Source organism: Kogia breviceps, chromosome 1 (assembly GCF_026419965.1).
Source record: "Kogia breviceps isolate mKogBre1 chromosome 1, mKogBre1 haplotype 1, whole genome shotgun sequence".
NCBI classification, from domain to species: domain Eukaryota; kingdom Metazoa; phylum Chordata; class Mammalia; order Artiodactyla; family Physeteridae; genus Kogia; species Kogia breviceps.
This window is the reverse complement of record NC_081310.1, coordinates 136316695-136334469: the sequence shown is the minus strand read 5'-3', so window position 1 is coordinate 136334469 and position 17775 is coordinate 136316695. Positions and strand designations below refer to the sequence as shown.

The 17775-nt window shown below is 36.5% G+C and overlaps 1 protein-coding gene across 1 annotated transcript in view; it reads left to right on the top strand.

The window, feature by feature from the left end:
- Positions 1–17775, top strand: part of MSH4 (mutS homolog 4) — a 100259-nt gene that overhangs the window by 937 nt on the left and 81547 nt on the right. The window contains exons 2-6 of the mRNA XM_059052704.2: positions 2048–2230; positions 8341–8501; positions 9800–9910; positions 13159–13274; positions 14162–14335. Of these exons, the coding sequence (XP_058908687.2) occupies positions 2048–2230; positions 8341–8501; positions 9800–9910; positions 13159–13274; positions 14162–14335 (745 nt within the window). The remainder of the gene's footprint in view (positions 1–2047; positions 2231–8340; positions 8502–9799; positions 9911–13158; positions 13275–14161; positions 14336–17775) is intronic.

Here is a 17775-nt window from a genome sequence, read left to right as displayed (position 1 = left end):
TACTTCTGTCTGGATGTGACTATCACCACAGCCCAGATCTCCTCTGTGCTCCAGATTCCTATTTCAGACTGTCTTCTGAAGTTTCTGGTGAGGAACCAGTGGAGATCCTCAGACTCACTATACGATTAATTTAATTCATGTCTCTGCAGCTCCTCAACCTGTTTCTCTTACTTATCTCAGTCAATGGGTTTTCTAAATCTTAAACCTAGAAGACCAATAATTCGAGTATTCCCTCACTCATAACGTCCAAATAGTTAAATTCTATCTAACTTTATCTTTTAAATAATTCTGTCCCTTTCTATCTCTGTGCCATTACAGGCCCTTACGATTTTGTCTGAGTTATTGCCTCATACTCCTAAGTATTCTTTCTTTCAAGCTTACTTACAGTGTCGCTACAGTTATATAGGAAATGAAAACCTTTTTAAAATTTTCTCTTTTAAAAATTTATTTATTTATTTATTTTGGACTGCATTGGGTCTTCATTGCTGCGCGCCGGCCTTTCTCTAGTTGTGGCTAGCAGGGGCTACTCTTCATTGAGGTGTGTGGGCTTCTCACTGCGGTGGCTTCTCTTGTGGAGCACAGGCTCTAGGTGCACAAGCTTCAGTATTTGCAGTACACGGGCTCAGTAGTTGCGGCTCACGGGCTCTAGAGCGCAGGCTCAGTAGTTGTGGTGCACGGGCCTAGTTGTTCCACGGCATGTGGAATCTTCCCGGACCAGGGCTTGAACCTGTGTCCCCTGCCTTAGCAGGCGGATCCTTAACCACTGCGCCACCAGGGAGGTCCTGGAAAATGAAAATCTTATGTCCCTTGGCACTTCAATCAGTGACTCTGTATTTGCAGTTAAAAAAATCATACTCTTTTTTTTTTTTTTTTAAATCACTCTATCAGGACATCCAAGGCCATTTGGGATCTGTTTTCAATCTTTGCAGTCTTATCTCTTATCATTTCTTAATAATTACCCTACTTTCTAACCTAATTGACCTACTTGCAGTTCCTCCAAGGCAACATACATGTTTACGTTGTCAGTATAATCCCCCCTTCATGAAATGCTTTTTCACCCATTTATTTTCAACAGTAATAACATCCACTAATTAATGAGCACTACTCTGTTCTACCTTCTTGGCATTTTGTATCTCTGATCCTCACAGTAATTCTGTAAGGTAGATTTTTCTTTTGTCCCAATTTTACAGAGGGAGTTTGCCACCCCATGGTTTATAGTGTTGGAGAGGAGTTAGGGCTGTATATGAAGGTTTGAGGATTGTCAGGAAATAGATATTAATAGAAACCAAAATAATAAATGAGATGCCCAGAGAAAATGTATAATTTTGATTTTGAGAGAAAGTGAAAAAGTATGGAACCTTGGGAAGCCACCAGTTAAGAGGCAGACAGAGGGAAAAAGGACCTGGCAAAGGAAACTAAAAAGAAGTGGTTTAATAAGAATCAAGATAGAGAGTTGTCATAGAAATCAAGGGGAAGAGGAGAAAAGAGACCCAGTATATACTTTTAAGAACTTCTGTGTGCCCACAACATTGTAAATCAACTATACTTAAAGTAAAAAACAAAAAAACTTCCTATGTGCCAAGACACTATGCTAGGCTGTTTATGTACATTCTTTCATATTTTATGACAACCCTATAAAATAGGTAATATATCAACAGGTAAGTAACTAAACAAGGAACTGAATCGAAGTGAGCCTAAAACTACACCAGTTACCTGGGAGGAGAGAGTTTCAGTGAAGAGGTCAACAGAGGAAAAGATGTATTATAATTACTATACAAAGTAAATATATCTGGTGTATTTGAAGATTAGAAGGTAGTTTGTGATTTTAGCAAGAATAGTCTCAGTCAACTTGTATAAGAAAAAGCCATATTAGCAAGCACTTTTCATTATACTTTAGTACAAGATTATCAGTAATGTTAAACTTGTCATAATTTGTTACACTAAAAAATCATCATCAGATGAAGTTTTATAGCGATTATAGGAATTAGTACAACATTGCATAATTCGGAATCTTTAAGAACTGATATTTAATTTTTTTTGAATTTAGGTTCATACTTTACAAACAAAAGATCTTATGCAGAAAACACACTTGCATCACATTTTACTCTCGGTACAAGCTCATCCTCTGCGCGAGATAGTAATTATCCTCAAATACTAAAAACTCCATTATCTGCTGGAAATCCCCAGAGACCAGGTTATAAAAGTTGGACACTGCAAATGGAATATTCAGGTAAAATGAGTGGAATATTGGCCTAATTGATCTTTTGAAACTTTTAAAGTTTTATAAATTATATAATAGGATAGTTAAGTTAATATGAAGTTATTTGTAACTAATATGGAAGATGAAGGATAAATACATCAGTTTAGCCATATCTACAATTTGAAGCTGGATTAATAAGGCTACATAGTTTGTGATACTGTTTGTTAAAAAAATGCAGGTCTACATTATTTTATCATTCTGACAAAAAAAGCCCAAGAAAGAGAAAGCCCTTCCTTCTATATGTTTGCTTACATCTAAAAGTTGATCCTGCTAATACTATTGAATGATTTTTTAATACTTAAATTTTAGAATTTATCTAAATGTAGATTTTCTTGAGGGGAAAATGGGTGAAATAGGTCTACATGTGTAAACATCTCTTGGTTCAAAGATATATGAATGTATACATTTACAAAATAATGACAATTTGTTTTTCTGAGTGGTTCTACCAACATACATACACTCTTACTAGCAATATATGAGCGTTCTTGTTGATCTGTATCCTATCCAGCATTTGGTATTGTCAGACTCCTTGATATTTACCAGTCTAGCAGTTGTAAAATACTACCTAACTATAGTCTGAATTTGCATTTTCCTGGTTATAAATGAGGTTGATTATCTTTTTTAAATTGTCCATCTTCTTTGCTGGACTATAAACTCCATGAAGACAGAGACTGTAGCAGTGAATATCCAATCTGAAGTAGAACCATACAATAATTTAAACAGGGAAGATTTAATATAAAGAATTATTAAACTGTCATAAAATAGTAACTATAGGATATAAGGAAACTCTGTGAGGCACCCTAGGGCTAAGGGGACTCCCAAGAGGTCCTACTTGGAAGTGGCCCCCTTCTGGGTCCTATTTCCAACGCTGGGGTACTGACCTCTTTGGAGAAGGTGAATACTGAATGGCAATTGCAGTAGTGACTGCAGATTTGCCAGGCCAGGCAAACAGGAAGCGGGCAGGGTGGGTGAACTATAGCTTGTGGCTAGAACATGGCTGTGCAATGGGAGTGGGCTCTGGTGTGGGTTGGAGGCCTGGAGCACACAGTATCCCTGTTGGGAGGGTGGTGGCATCAAGAGGACTATGGGAGACAGACTGAATAGAGAGTGAAAGAGCCGAAGGAATTAGCATGGGCAGGAGGCGTGGAATGCAGGATATCTCTGTTGAGAGGGCTGTAAGATGATTGTTACCGTGCCATGCTGCGGCTGTGTGATTGCCAGAGGACAGCACATTCTGGGTATGTAGCTGGGCACATCACCACCAGATGTCCTCATACCTACACTGCTGACCCAGTGGAAACTGCAGGAGAGCCCTTCATCATGCAAGGTCCCTCCAGTGCCCTCAATTGAGAAAACTTAACATTATGCACACTTCTTTTTTTAAACATCTTTATTGGAGTATACATTATGCACACTTTAAAGGAGAAATACAGCTATTCTGCCCACTGTTTCAGAGCTTACATTGAAGTGTGAATTTGGAGCCGAGTGACAAGTTGATAACTGGCATAACTCCTTTGGCTATTCAATGTCCATATATGTCATTCTACACACATTTGGATTCCTTTACAACAACAAAACAACTCTGCGTTTCTACCTAACAGGATGTATATATATCTGTACTTACAAGTGAGGGGGTTTTTGCTCTTTCCCAAAATGAGAAGATTCATGTCCCAACAGTCATTGCATATTAATTATCTCAAATTCAGTCATGGTCCCACTGAATATCATGTTACTTAAAGACTAAGTTGTAAAGTTAACCTCCAATAACTTGTGCATAAATTTTTTAAAAGTGAAAAAAGAGAAAAATGGTTAGTTTATACAAATAAACATGCATATAACAAAGCATAGAGAAAATATCCAAAGCTACTGCAGTTTATATTTCTGTAATTGGTCATGAGGTTATAGTTGATATCTATGGCTTCCTTCTTCCACTACCCATTCCATATTTCCCTTACCTGCAGCAATACAGGTGGAATGATCCAGACCTTCATTCCTGAAGGGTCTGAGTCCTTGGTCATTCTTTCTCTTTTTGGTTGATGTAGTTTTCCATTAACATTTACTGTTGGAAATACTAAGGGGGTACCTTAGAGCAGGGGTTCGCATCTCCTGGGCCATGGAGCAGTACCCGTCCATGGCCTGTTAGGATCCGGGCCGCACAGCAGGAGGTGAGCGGCGGGTGAGCGAGCGAAGCTTCATGTGTATTTACAGCCGCTCCCCATCACTCCCCATCGCTTGCATTACCGCCTGAACCTACCCCCTCCCCCATCCATGGAAAAATTGTCCTCCACGAAACCGGTCCCCAGTGCCAAAAGAGGTTGGGGACCGCTGCCTTAGAGAACCCCCTGGGCTTCATATATAGTCCACTTTGCCTCCATTGTGTATAGTGACATGATATCCCCTTGGTAGTTAGGAGAAACCACCCCATCCATAGATACCCCCCCTTTTTTTTTGCCTATTGGCTCAGTAGCATAAATAAGGAGCCTAAAATGGACAGATGGCAATCTCATCTTCTAATTCAGTGGAATCATTGTTGTGTCACTTGGTGGAACCAGTAACCTTGTGGAGACTAAGATCTCCAAACCAGCAGAGCTCAAAGTTGCCAGATGGGAAGCAAAAATTCTTTTGGTGGGTTGATAGGGACAATAGTGAAGTGAGAGTAGCCACTCCTATTTCCTCCCCTTGATTCTTGGACCTGTGTATTCTGGTTATGAGGAATACAGCATCTGTGATTCAAAGTATAAACTGCATCCTGTAAGACAGAGCCCCATTCTTTTAGGGTATTGTCTCCCAATTGGCATTAAGTCTTCAGTAAGTCATTCTGCCTTTCAGCTAAACCAGGCATTTCTGTGTGATGGGGTATGTGGTAAAACCAGTTGTTTCAATGGGCCAGAGTCCATTGATGCATTTTTTTCTTTTGCTGTGAAGTGGGTTCCTTGATCAGATGCAATACTGTGTGAAATGCCATGATGGTGGATAAGGCACTCTAAGTTCATAGATCGTGATGCTGGCAGAGGCACTGTGGGCAAGGAAGGCAAATCTGTATCTAGAATATGTTTTTATTCCAGTGGGGACAAATATCTGCTCCCTCCTTGATGGAAGAAATCCAATGTAATCAACCTACCATCAGGTGGTATGTTGTCCCTGTGGGGAGTGGTACTGTATGGGGCAGTTATGCTGATCTCTGCTTTTGGCCAGTTAGGCACTCAGCAGTAGGTTAACCAGGTCAGCCTTTGTAAGAGGAAGTTCACGTTGTTGAGTCAATGCATAGTTTCCATTCTTGCCACCATGGCCGATTTGTTCATGGGTCTATTAAGGAAACACTGGTGGCTGGGAAAAGAGGCTAATTGACATCATAGGGTGTATCATTTTGTCCACTATTATCAAGAGTCTCCTTTACAGTGGATGCCCTTTGGTGAGCATTCACATGAGACAAATATTTTCAAAGTCTATGCCCGTTCTAAGAGATCCATCCACATACCTCTTCCCCAGATTTCCTTGTCACTATCTTCCAGTTCTCTTCCTTCCAAGTCCCTGACCATCCAGCTAAACCATTAGCAACTGCTTATGAATGAGTCTAATGAGTCTGGTTATCTTTCATTCCAGACAAGCCAGACAAGGTGGAGAACCAAATGTACTGCTCAAAGTTCTGCCCAAATGACAGATGTAAATGAACTAAACAACTCAAAAAGTTAGAAGAAAATAGTAATGAATATCAAATGTCTCAATGAAGGAGGAGTTTTGTAGCAGAAAAGTAATGGAAGAAATTATAAAGGAAAAGACTTTCTATACAAAAATAGAAATCTTTGTGATATCAGAAAAAGCAAGATTGGTAGCAACTATAAGTTGCCATTGATTTATAAGATTCTCATAAAAACAGATTGAAAAACATTAAGAACTAGTAAAAATTGTGCAAAAAGGATGTAAACATCTCAAAATATAGAAAAAAATGGATATATTAAGTGATGTTCAATTTTGATAGTAATTTTTTAAAATACACATTTAAAGCACCAGTCCTTTAAACTAGCTAATAATAATAACAACAACAACAATTATAATACATTGCAGAGTTAGTAATGGTAAGGATTCAGTATGATTGGTTTTTCTCATATACTGCTGTTGGAATTAAAAGTTGGTACAATCCTGAAAAGAAATGTGGCAATATATGTGAGATGCTTTAAAAGTGATGGTTTTCCTTTTTCCAGTCATTTGACTTATTTTTTTTTTTTTTTTTTTTTTTTTTTTTGTGGTACGCAGGCCTCTCACTGTTGTGGCCTCTCCCGTTGCGGAGCGCAGGCTCCGGACGCGCAGGCTCAGCGGCCATGGCTCATGGGCCCAGCCGCTCCGCGGCATGTGGGATCCCCCCAGACCGGGGCACGAACCCGTGTCCCCTGCATCGGCAGGCGGACTCTCAACCACTGCGCCACCAGGGAAGCCCCAGTCATTTGACTTATAAGGAGCCAATTTAGGGAAATAATAAGAGACCTACAAAAAAGCTTTATGTACTATGATGCTTATTTTAGTATTACTTATAAAAGAGAGATAACAGCGTAAATGTTCTTTTAAAGTTTAAGGGAGATGTCTTCTGTGTGTACTGAATTTCCAAGTACTGAAACTTGGTATCCACTTACGAATGGGAAGGTCATATTCAATTGCAGAACTTAAATTGACTTCTGTAGATCCAATATAAACTCAATCACCAAGTATAACAAGGCTTTAATGGCAAAAAAGGTTCTGAGGTTTAGACACAATAGATTTTTTTTCGCGGTACGCGGACCTCTCACTGCTGTGGCCTCTCCCGTTGCGGAGCACAGGCTCCAGACCCGCAGACTCAGTGGCTATGGCTCACGGGCCCAACCAGTCCGCGGCACGTGGGATCCTCCCGGACCAGGGCATGAACCCGTGTCCCCTGCATCGGCAGGCGGACTCTCAACCACTGCGCCACCAGGGAAGCCCCCACAATAGATTTTTAAATGAACTCTTAAGTTGACTACTGACTAAGATAGCATAAATGTAAAAATAATTTTGTAGGTGTTAGAAGAATAGAAAAGAAAAAAGGATTCTAGATTAGGGAGGGTGAGGAGGGGAGAAAAGTTATATTGAATGGTTGAAAAGGGGATAAAAGACAATTTTGCTTCTTTGAAAATAAAATTTTGGGTATGTTTAGTAGTCTGACTTTTTTTATCCATGAATAATGCCTTATAATTTCATACACTTTATAAAACTCTTCTATATTATGTTTAATTCTTATATAACAACTTTGTTAAAAAGGTTTGGTATTTCCACTTTACAGATAAAGAAATGGTAAATTTAGAAAGGTTAAACTACTTACCTGAATATTTATGGTTTGTCAGGCATAGATCTCAAAATCACTAATATATGTAGTGGTTAAGAGCACGAGGTCTGGAACCAGGCTGCCTGTATACAAATTCTACCAGTTCCATTCATGCTTCAGTCTCCTGAAAAGCAAATGGAGAAAATAATGATGTCTGTTGATAGAATCATGAGAAGTAAAGTTAATTCAAGTAAAGAACTTGGAACATTCTTGGCACATTAATAAAATATCCAACATTACACAGATATCTCATAAATGGAGTTTATAGTCATATAATATTTTATACTTTATAAAATACATTGATATATATTATTATCCCATTTGAGTGTTTCAGCTACCTCTTGAGTTAGGTAGGGCAGGTATTAACATATTTTGTGATACATGATTATTTATTATGAAATAATTTGCTCAAATTCATATAGCTCTCAAATGACTAGGTAAGATAAATAATATGTTTTCTGATCCCAAATTTAGTGTTTCTTTATGACTTCATTCCAATAAAATGCAAAATAAGACAATGTATAAGTTTATTATTTCTAAATGTGAAGTTAAGTTTTGGCAAAATAGAGAATTAACATTTTTATTTGGTCTGGATATATGGAAAGATATATTTTGATGAGCAAAACAAAATTTTTTTTCTTGGATAGTAATAGCTGTGTCCTAGACTTGGCGCTTTGAGATTTTATGAGAAAGAAGTAGAAAGTATTGTTAATGTTTATACATTTTCTTTAAAAAATTTGTTTAATAGCTACATCCTCATCTGCAGTTTCTGCATACTCTCCATCGGTTATTGTAGCTGTTGTAGAAGGGAGAGGACTTGCCAGAGGTGAAATAGGAATGGCAAGTATTGATTTAAAAAGCCCACAAATTATATTATCTCAGTTTGCAGATAACACAACATATGCAAAGGTAAGTGTTTATACTCCTAGAAAATGGTTCATCTAGAGGGCATTTTGCAGATTTTCAAGTCAGTGCTTTCCTAATTGGTTTACTTTTTGGTAGAACAATGGTTATTCATTATTGCACCAATGTAGGTTACGCTGAATTAAAATAAAGTTTTACATCTGATTTTAATTTTTAAATATTTGTTCTAAAATAACATGTTTTGCTGTTACTTAAATATTCCAAATTACTATTAACATTAGTTTCTAAAATTAATATCTTCAAATTCATAAATCTTGAACTCATTCCAAAGATAGCATATGTAGTAATGCTATCTCCAGAGGGTTGTTTCCACTGAACTGTATTTGAATTTTATTTTCCAGAGATAAGGGAAACTGGTGCCTTAGACCAGTCATAATTTAAGTCACTCAACTTCTTGCCTTCACTTCCTGTCACTCATCATTAACTTGGGCCACTGGCCTGTTGTTATGGGAATTTGTGTGACTTATCAGGTAGAGGTAGTCTACTGCTAATCTATATTCAAAAAAGTTATTTGACCCCATTACTATTATTAAAACATATTAAATACTGTTATTTTTATTGTTTTATTCTTTATTTCTTTCCCTAATTCCCCTTTATGGTTCCCAGTATGTAGACTTCCTTTCCCTACCTAAAAATTAATTTTTTAATATACCTAACAACCTAAATGATATTAGTACTGCATATCTGGGTATTTCACATTTCTATGCAATTTAAAAAGAATAGGATGAAAGTTTTTTTAAAAAAACGGGAGTGTTCAGTATATTGATAAAGTATTTCTGTGTCTAGAATAGTTCTAAGAAATGCACCTTAGACTGTGAAAAGCATCAGTCATAAAGCAGATGTTTCTCATCTGTGTTTCTGTACTTTTCAACTTCTAAGCTGTACCTGTGTGTCCATATTGATTGAATCACCATAGTTACGCTATTAAATGTTTATGTTTTTCATGGAGATGAATAAAATACTGAGTAGATGAATTTATTTAAAAAAAAATTTTTTTAGGAATACATATTTGATACGTTCAAATTATTTGGAGGCTTAGAGCTGATACAAACTATTGTGAGTAAAATATAGCCTATGTTTATGATAATATTTTGTATTTATAATTTTATAGAATGTATGTTTGACATATTACCATTAGAAGTATATTTAATGGAAACATATAGTTAGAACAGTTGTGATTTTGTATGTCTCTGACTTAATTTTATCTCTCAGAAAAATATGAAACTTTTTTGGTTTTAGAGAATCCTAAGCTTACATTTAAGAAATTATTCAAACAATTTTAGGTGATCACTAAACTCAAAATTTTATCACCTTTGGAAATAATAATGTCAAATACTGCTTGTGTTGTGGGGAATTCAACCAAGTTGTTTACTCTCATCACAGAAAATTTCAAGGTAAGTGATTTTTATTCTCAGTAGTAACATTCAAGATTGTCTTACTTATTTAAAATCCATTTTATAATATTATCCTAAAGAACAATAATTTGGATATCTTTATATTTACCCTAAAGTACTCACTAAGTACAAGTCCTAAGCTTAGGGACTATTAATACATATAATAAAAATGACAAGGAATTCACTTATTTGATTTGGTACCCTTGATATACTTTGAAAAAAAGGAAAAATCTTCTAGGTAATAAGGAGGTTTCCCGGATTATACAGGAAGCAGACACTTAGAGAAAGCATGGATTTCCTTAGGTATAGCTTCCTGGAAAGTACTTATTGTGCTCCCAGACTAGTTGAAAGTGAAGTTCTTATTCTTCTAGGGGATAGCAACTATCAGCAAGTACTTTTTCTTTTGGAGAATTTGATTTATATAATAGAATTGTTACAGCTTGCCCTGGCAACACTTACTGTCTCATCATCTGTGGGACTGTGACAGGGAAGTGCTCTGGAACCTTATCCAGCCAGTGCTCTCCCTCTCAGTAAAGGCCTTTCTACCATGTGGTTTACCTCTCTGTACTTTGTGGAATGGAGGCTGTGGTTCTGAACCAAGTAGGCAGCATTGCAGTTAGAATAGTTCTTGAGGAGTGCAAATTATTTTCAGAATATTATATTTCGTTGTGTCTGTAGACTTATCTTTAACACATTTGAAACCAAGTTGAGATTATGGTCCAATGAGTTCTTTATAGTCTTAATATATTCAGCATCTACAGTCATATAAGATTTCTTGTGCTCTTAGAGATCCAATGTAGCTCAGCTGTCTTTGACTCATTGCCAGGAATGGTTCCTATTGTAAACCTATTGTCTCTATTAATCAGGACTCTTTTATCTCTTTCATTCATGACTTTAGACTTCTTTTCATCACCCTTATTTATGTATACCTTTCCATATACCTTCATTATTTTGTATTGATTAAGCATTCTAAATCCTTTGGTTGTGAATTACAGAAATTCAACTTAAAGTAGATTAAGTGAAAAAGTAAATTTGTTGGCTTATGTAACTGGGAAGCCAGATGGTTGGATAGAGCCTATCCTTACTGTCATCTCCACTGCCATCTCTCTGTGAGGTTTAATAAAGTGATTGCTCATGGCTGCAGGCTGATGTCAACTCACCTTAGCCAACTGAGAGTAAAAAATAACTTCTTCCTTCCAGTGTCCACATATGAATTCAAGAGAAGGACCCTGACTGTTCCAGCTTTGTTCATGTTCCCACATGTTAGATTAATCACTGTTTCTGGGGGTAAAAGCACTATGATTGATTAATCCCAGGTCATTTGCTTTTTGCTGTGGGGCACAGAGTACTGTAATTGACAGTCCTACATGGACAGAAAAACATAGAATGTGGGATAGATGAATCCTCCAAAGGCAAAAACAACCTACATTTACTACACTTGAGATGTAAGGCAATATAGCATAGTGCTTAAGAATAAAGGAGCCAGGGACTTTCCTGGTGGCGCAGTGGTTTAGAATCTGCCTGCCAATGTAGGAGACACAAGTTTGAGCCCTGGTCCGTGAACATCCCACATGCCATGGAGCAGCTAAGCCCGTGCTCCACAACTACTGAACCTGCGCTCTAGAGCCTGCAAGCCACAACTATTGAAGCCCGCTTGCCTACTGCCTGTGCTCCACAGTAAGAGAAGCCACCGCAATGAGAAGCCGGCGCACCACAACGAAGAGTAGCCCCCGCTTGCCACAACTAGGGGAAGCCTGCGTGCAGCAATGAAGACCCAACGCAGCCCAAAATAAATAAATACATAAATAAATAAATTTTTAAAAAGAAAAATAATAGAGGAGCTAGACTATTGTGGTTTCAAATCCTGATTCTAAATGACTGTGTGTAAGTTAAGTTAACCTCTCTAAGCTTCAGTTTTTATTTGTCAGTAAAATAGGGACAATAATAATATCTACCTACTAGAGAATTGGTATTTTATATAAGGTAATCAGAAATGGTCTCACTGATGAGGTTACATTTGGGCAAAGTCCTGATTAGAGTGAGAGAGAGAGCCATAGAAGTATTTGGTATAAAAGCATTATAACCAGAGGGGAAAATCAATGTTATTGTTATCATTATCATCACACTTACCGTAAAAAGACCTCAATTAAATAAGCAATATGAAGAGTAAGGAGCATGGACTTTTTAGTCAAAGAAATCCAAATTCAAGTCTCAGCTCTGGAACATATCAATTGTATATTAGAAAAGTTGCTTGACTTCTCAATTTGACTTAGAGGAAAATTGTACTTAATATTGATATAAGACTTACATCATAGGGTTATTGGGAAGATTAAATGAGATAACTCTTCAAACAATCTTGGCACATAAATTCCCTACCTGCTTGTGACTTTTTTTTTTCAGCCTTGCAGCTCTTTCACGGTCCATTGTTATTATATTATTAATACTTTTCTTACCTATTACTTTTATTCATAGCAGGCAGACCTTTTACTCTGCAGCTGCATGCTTTGGGGTTTTTTTTGCTCTTTTAAAAAAAGTTCCATTATCTGCTTTTATTTATTCTATATATTAAATTCACCTTATGTAGATAGCATTTCATAGATTTGATAGCTGGAATTGGTATTTTTGGCTTCCCCAACTAGTGTATTACAAAGATTTACCCTCTCTAAATTATGATAGTGTATATGAGGCTGAATGTAAAACCTTTGTTGCTGTTGTTGCTGTAGAATAAAATTAGTAGAAGTCAGAGACTCTCATGTTTATTTTTTATTATTGTACTTAAATTTCATGTAGGGCTTCCCTGGTGGCGCAGTGGTTGAGAGTCCGCCTGCTGATGCAGGGGACACGGGTTCGTGCCCCGGTCGGGGAAGATCCCACATGCCGCGGAGCGGCTGGGCCCGTGGGGCCGTGGCCGCTGGGCCTGCGCATCCGGAGCCTGTGCTCCGCAACCGGAGAGGCCACAACAGTGAGAGGCCCGCGTACCACAAAAAAAAAAAAAAAAAAATTTCATGTAAATATGGCTTAATAAGAGCTACAGACTGCTGTAATTCACTTAGCAAGACAGACCATCATTCTTTTTGTAAATAACTAAGAAAACTTCTTATTTAACTCTAGAAAATAATAAATATTGAAAAATAATCTTTATTCAATATTTAAGTCATCTACCCATGTATGAGCATGTATTTAAGAAAGCAGTTTTGGGCAAGTGCATGAAACTTAAAATTTATTTTGAAATTAAAAATTCTTTTCAGAACGTTAATTTCAGTACTATCCAGAGGAAATACTTCAACGAAACAAAAGGACTAGAGTACATTGAACAATTATGCATAACAGAATTCAGCACTGTCCTAATGGAAGTTCAATCCAAGTAAGTTAAAATTTACGGCAAGTAGTAAATCTCTGGTGTGTATTCCAGGATGGAAAGGTCTTTTGTGTGTTTTGTTCTTTGCTATATTCCCTACCACCTAGAAAAGTGCCTGGCTTATAAAACACACTCAGTAATTATTGAAATAGTAAAATAGTTAACTAAAATTTATACACAAGGCATATCTTGCTAACTAAACTTTTATGGTTTCTCCAAATTAGTCATAATCTACTGCCTTAATGGTTCCTGCTCACTTTACTTTGAATTGAAAAGCTCAAGTAGCTACAGCAAACTAGAAGTGTGAGGGTACAGAAGTGAAACAGTTAAAGCTGTGTTCCTGTTACTTCATACCTTTACTCCTTCAGAATGAGACAGGGAATGATATTTTTGGAATGGATATTTCTTATAACATGCTGAACAGATTCTTACTTTGAGCCAGGTTGGACCACTTGTTCGCTCAGTTAATCATGATGACTACTCTCACCGAGATCAAAACATGCTTTCCTGTACATTGGGACCTCCTGACTGTACCTTTACAACTCTCAGACTTTTTCAACATTATTTGAATGTGTACTTAGAATGGTACATCAAAAATTGACACAAATTAACATTGAATGTTGACTTCTAACATGTGGCCTATTGGGAGTCTAATATCCCTTAAGTCTCAGACTTTAGAAAATTGTCTCTTTTTATCAACTTTTATGTTTTAGAGGTAATTTAACTAGTTATCAAAAATCAGGAACACTTGGTGTGCTTTTTCCCTTTGATTTTAAGCAATGCTATGCAAATATTTGTAATTTTGCTAATATCAAAGTGAAATGTTTTCTTTTATAGCAATACTTTTTTTTATTCCAAAGATTTATAGTGATGTATCTTCGGTCACTTTACAGGTATTACTGCCTTGCAGCTGTTGCAGCTTTATTAAAATATGTTGAATTTATTCAAAATTCAGTTTACGCACCAAAATCGCTGAAGATTTGTTTCCAGGGTAGTGAACAGACAGCTATGATAGATTCATCATCAACCCAAAACCTTGAATTACTAATTAATAATCAAGACTCTAGGTAAGATCATCCATTTTTTTCTTAGAAAATATATCAGTATATTATGTCATATCTTTCTATGAATAGTTACATTTCTTTAAATTGTTCGATGGAGAAATATTGAATAAACATATTTTTAATCCTTATACCATTGTTGGTGAACTGCTCAGATATTTCACCAAAATCAGGTTTTAAAAATATATTTGTACTAAACAAGAAAAAAAAAGTAACAACCCATTTCAAAACTAGGTAGAAGACTTGAACAGACATTTCTCCAAAGAAGATGTAAGAGGTTCAATAAGCACTTAAGAAGTTGTTCAATATCACTAGTCATTAGGGAAATGCAAATCAAAACCACAATTACCACTTCACACCCATTAGGATGGTTATTATTAAGTAAATGGAAAATAATTGTTGGTGAGGATATGGAGAAATTAGAATCCTAATCCATTTATTGTGGGAATGTACAGTGGTGCAGTCACTTTGGAAAACCTCAAAAAGTTAAACATAGCATTACCATATGATCCAGACATTCTACTTCTTGGTATATACCTAAAAGAATTGAGAATGGGGACTCAAACAGATACTTGCACACAAATATTAATAGCAGCATTATTCACAGTAGCCAAAATGTGGAAACAAACCAGATGTCCATCAATGAGTGACTGATAAAATAAGATGTATACAGATAAGGTGTATACATACAATGGAATATCATTCGGCCTTAAAAAGGAATGAAATTCTGATACATGCCACGAGATATATGAACCTTGAAAACATTATGTTAAGTGAAATATGCCAGACACAAAAGGAAGAATATTTTATGATTCCATTTATATGAAGTACCTAGAATAGGCAAATTTATAGAGACAGAAAGTAGACAGGTTACCAGGGCCTGGGGGAAGTGGGGAATGGGAGAGATTGTTTAATGGATTCAGAGTTTCTGTTTGGGATGATGAGAAATGAATGATGGTAATGGTTGCACAATATTGCAAGTGTACCTAATGACACTGGCTTGTGTGCTTATATGGTTAAAATGCTAAAATTTGTGTTTTGTATGTTTTACAATAATAAAAAAAGTTGTGTGCAGAATACTACAAAGTTAAAATAACAAGTTTTAAAAGCATTAAATACAAGAAATTCAAGGGACTACATAATCATTTGAGAAGTTGAAAATAGTTGAATCAACTTGGTCTTTGTGTATGACTAGATTGCTGGTTTTATTGGTTTATTGTTAGCTTTAGTTAGAGGAATATTGATGGTAAGCATGAATAAGAGCGAGAATGGGAGATTGCCCATGTGTGTGCACACACACACACAAACAATGTTTATAAGATTTCATAATGGTTGGGATACCTAAACTAGAATCAAAATGTTATTAGAAGATAATGTAATCAACCTGTGGTGGTGCTTATAGTAGGCATAAAACTATATAGTTTAATATGGGTTCAATTTGGTACAAAGAATTAGTGAGTAATGGTTTTTCTCCTTGAGGAATTACAGTCTAAAGGAGGAAATGCATAGTATCATAGTATCATTAACATGTACTAAGTACATCAGGCCCTCCGTAGCCTAGGGACCCACAGTTGGTTGAATCCACAGATATGGAACCTGTGGATATGGAGGGCCCACTGTAGCAGGCCACTTTATATAAGGGACTTAAGCATCCTCGGATTTTGGTATCCACTAGAGGTCTTAGAATCAATCCCCTACAGGTACCAAGGGATGACTATATAGTGATATGAAAGTGTACATTAAAAAATGATGGGATCATAGCAGAGAAAGAAAGTTAACTGGGCTTAGTTAAGGAGTAAAAGGGGAGTAATTAGAAAAGGCTTTCTAGAGAAGATAATACCTGACATGAGGGGTTTTTTTTCCTGATATGAATTTTGAAGTATAAATAGAAGTTATCCATGGGCTTCCCTGGTGGAGCAGTGGTTAAAAATCAGCCTGCCAATGCAGGGGACACAGGTTCGAGCGCTGGCCCGGGAAGATCCCACATGCCGCGGAGCAACTAAGCCCATGCGCCACAACTACTGAGCCTGCGCTCTAGAGCCCATGAGCCACAACTACTGAAGCCCATGCTCCTAGAGCCCATGCTCCACAACAAGAGAAGCCACTGCAATGAGAAGCCCGTGCACCACAACGAAGAGTAGCCCCTGCTCACCGCAGCTAGAGAAAAGCCCACACGCAGCACGAAGACCCAATGCAGCCGAAAATAAACAAACAAACAAATAAATAAATAAATAAAATGTTTTTTAAAAAGAAGTTATCCAGATTAAAAAGTAGAAAAGGTAGTAAGAGAGTGAATAACAAAGTCTTGAAAGCATGATTTTCAATGTAGCAATATCGTATATGCAAGGAAACCATAAGCTATTTACTTTGGTAAAGTACAAGTTGGGAGTAAGTAAGCTTGGAGTAAAATCTCAGCTTTCAGTACTTAAATATAACTTTGGATATCAATGAAAGGGATAAACTTAAAATAATCATAAATTTTAGTATTTAGAGTACTGAATAGAATAAAGAGTACTTTATACAATTGAAACCTTAAGGTGCTCAGTGCCAGTTTCAGAGCCATAGTGTTTAAGTATTTCTGTCACTTTGTGTGCCCTTATCTTGGCTTCACTTTTAATTATGTGAAATCTCCAGACATTATTTACAGTTACAAACTTAGAAACCTGTAATATCTAATTTTTTTATTATTTACTTTAATCATTAAGAACAGTTTAGATCTATCTAGGTACTGTTGGCACTACTTTTAGTAAAGGTAAAAATAGTACTGTGTATACTATTTGTCATTGTCAGTGTAGTGACCTCAACACCTTTGTAGTTCCACTGAATAATGGTGGTCTAAAATTATAATGCTTTAAAGGAGTTTATAATTAATTATAATTATTCCTTTTCAGCTTAGTGAATTAATAATATTTTTTCTATTGCTAGGAAAAAAGGGATAAAATAATATCTGGATAAAGTACTCCGTCATTGACTTTCTAAATTAAAATAACATGGGGTAACATAGACAGTCAATAACCAAGGCTGGTAATTATTACAAAGGGTTTTGTACTCAGTTTTACTTTGTCACATTTCATAGTTAATCACTGTTTACCATTATCATTGTCAAACATTGCTTGAGTTCCTGCTATATATTAAATGATAGGATATTTGACCTCCAAGTGTTCATATTACAGTTGAAAGGAGAAATTGAGGTCTTTTCACAGACTTGAGCCAAAGAATATTAGGTTAAAAGATGGGCATGCTATCTACTGAACTGTCTGAATAGCTCTAATGCTTCTATGGATTTGTTATTTGTTCAGCATACTGTTTCACCCATTGATTTCTATAGCAAATGGCAGATTTAGGTATGCTCCCCACTTCCTTTGTTCCTGCAGAAGGCAAGTTCTCAAAATTGTGCCTGTGACTTACCTATGATGACCCCTACTCCCAGCCAGGACTGGATTTGA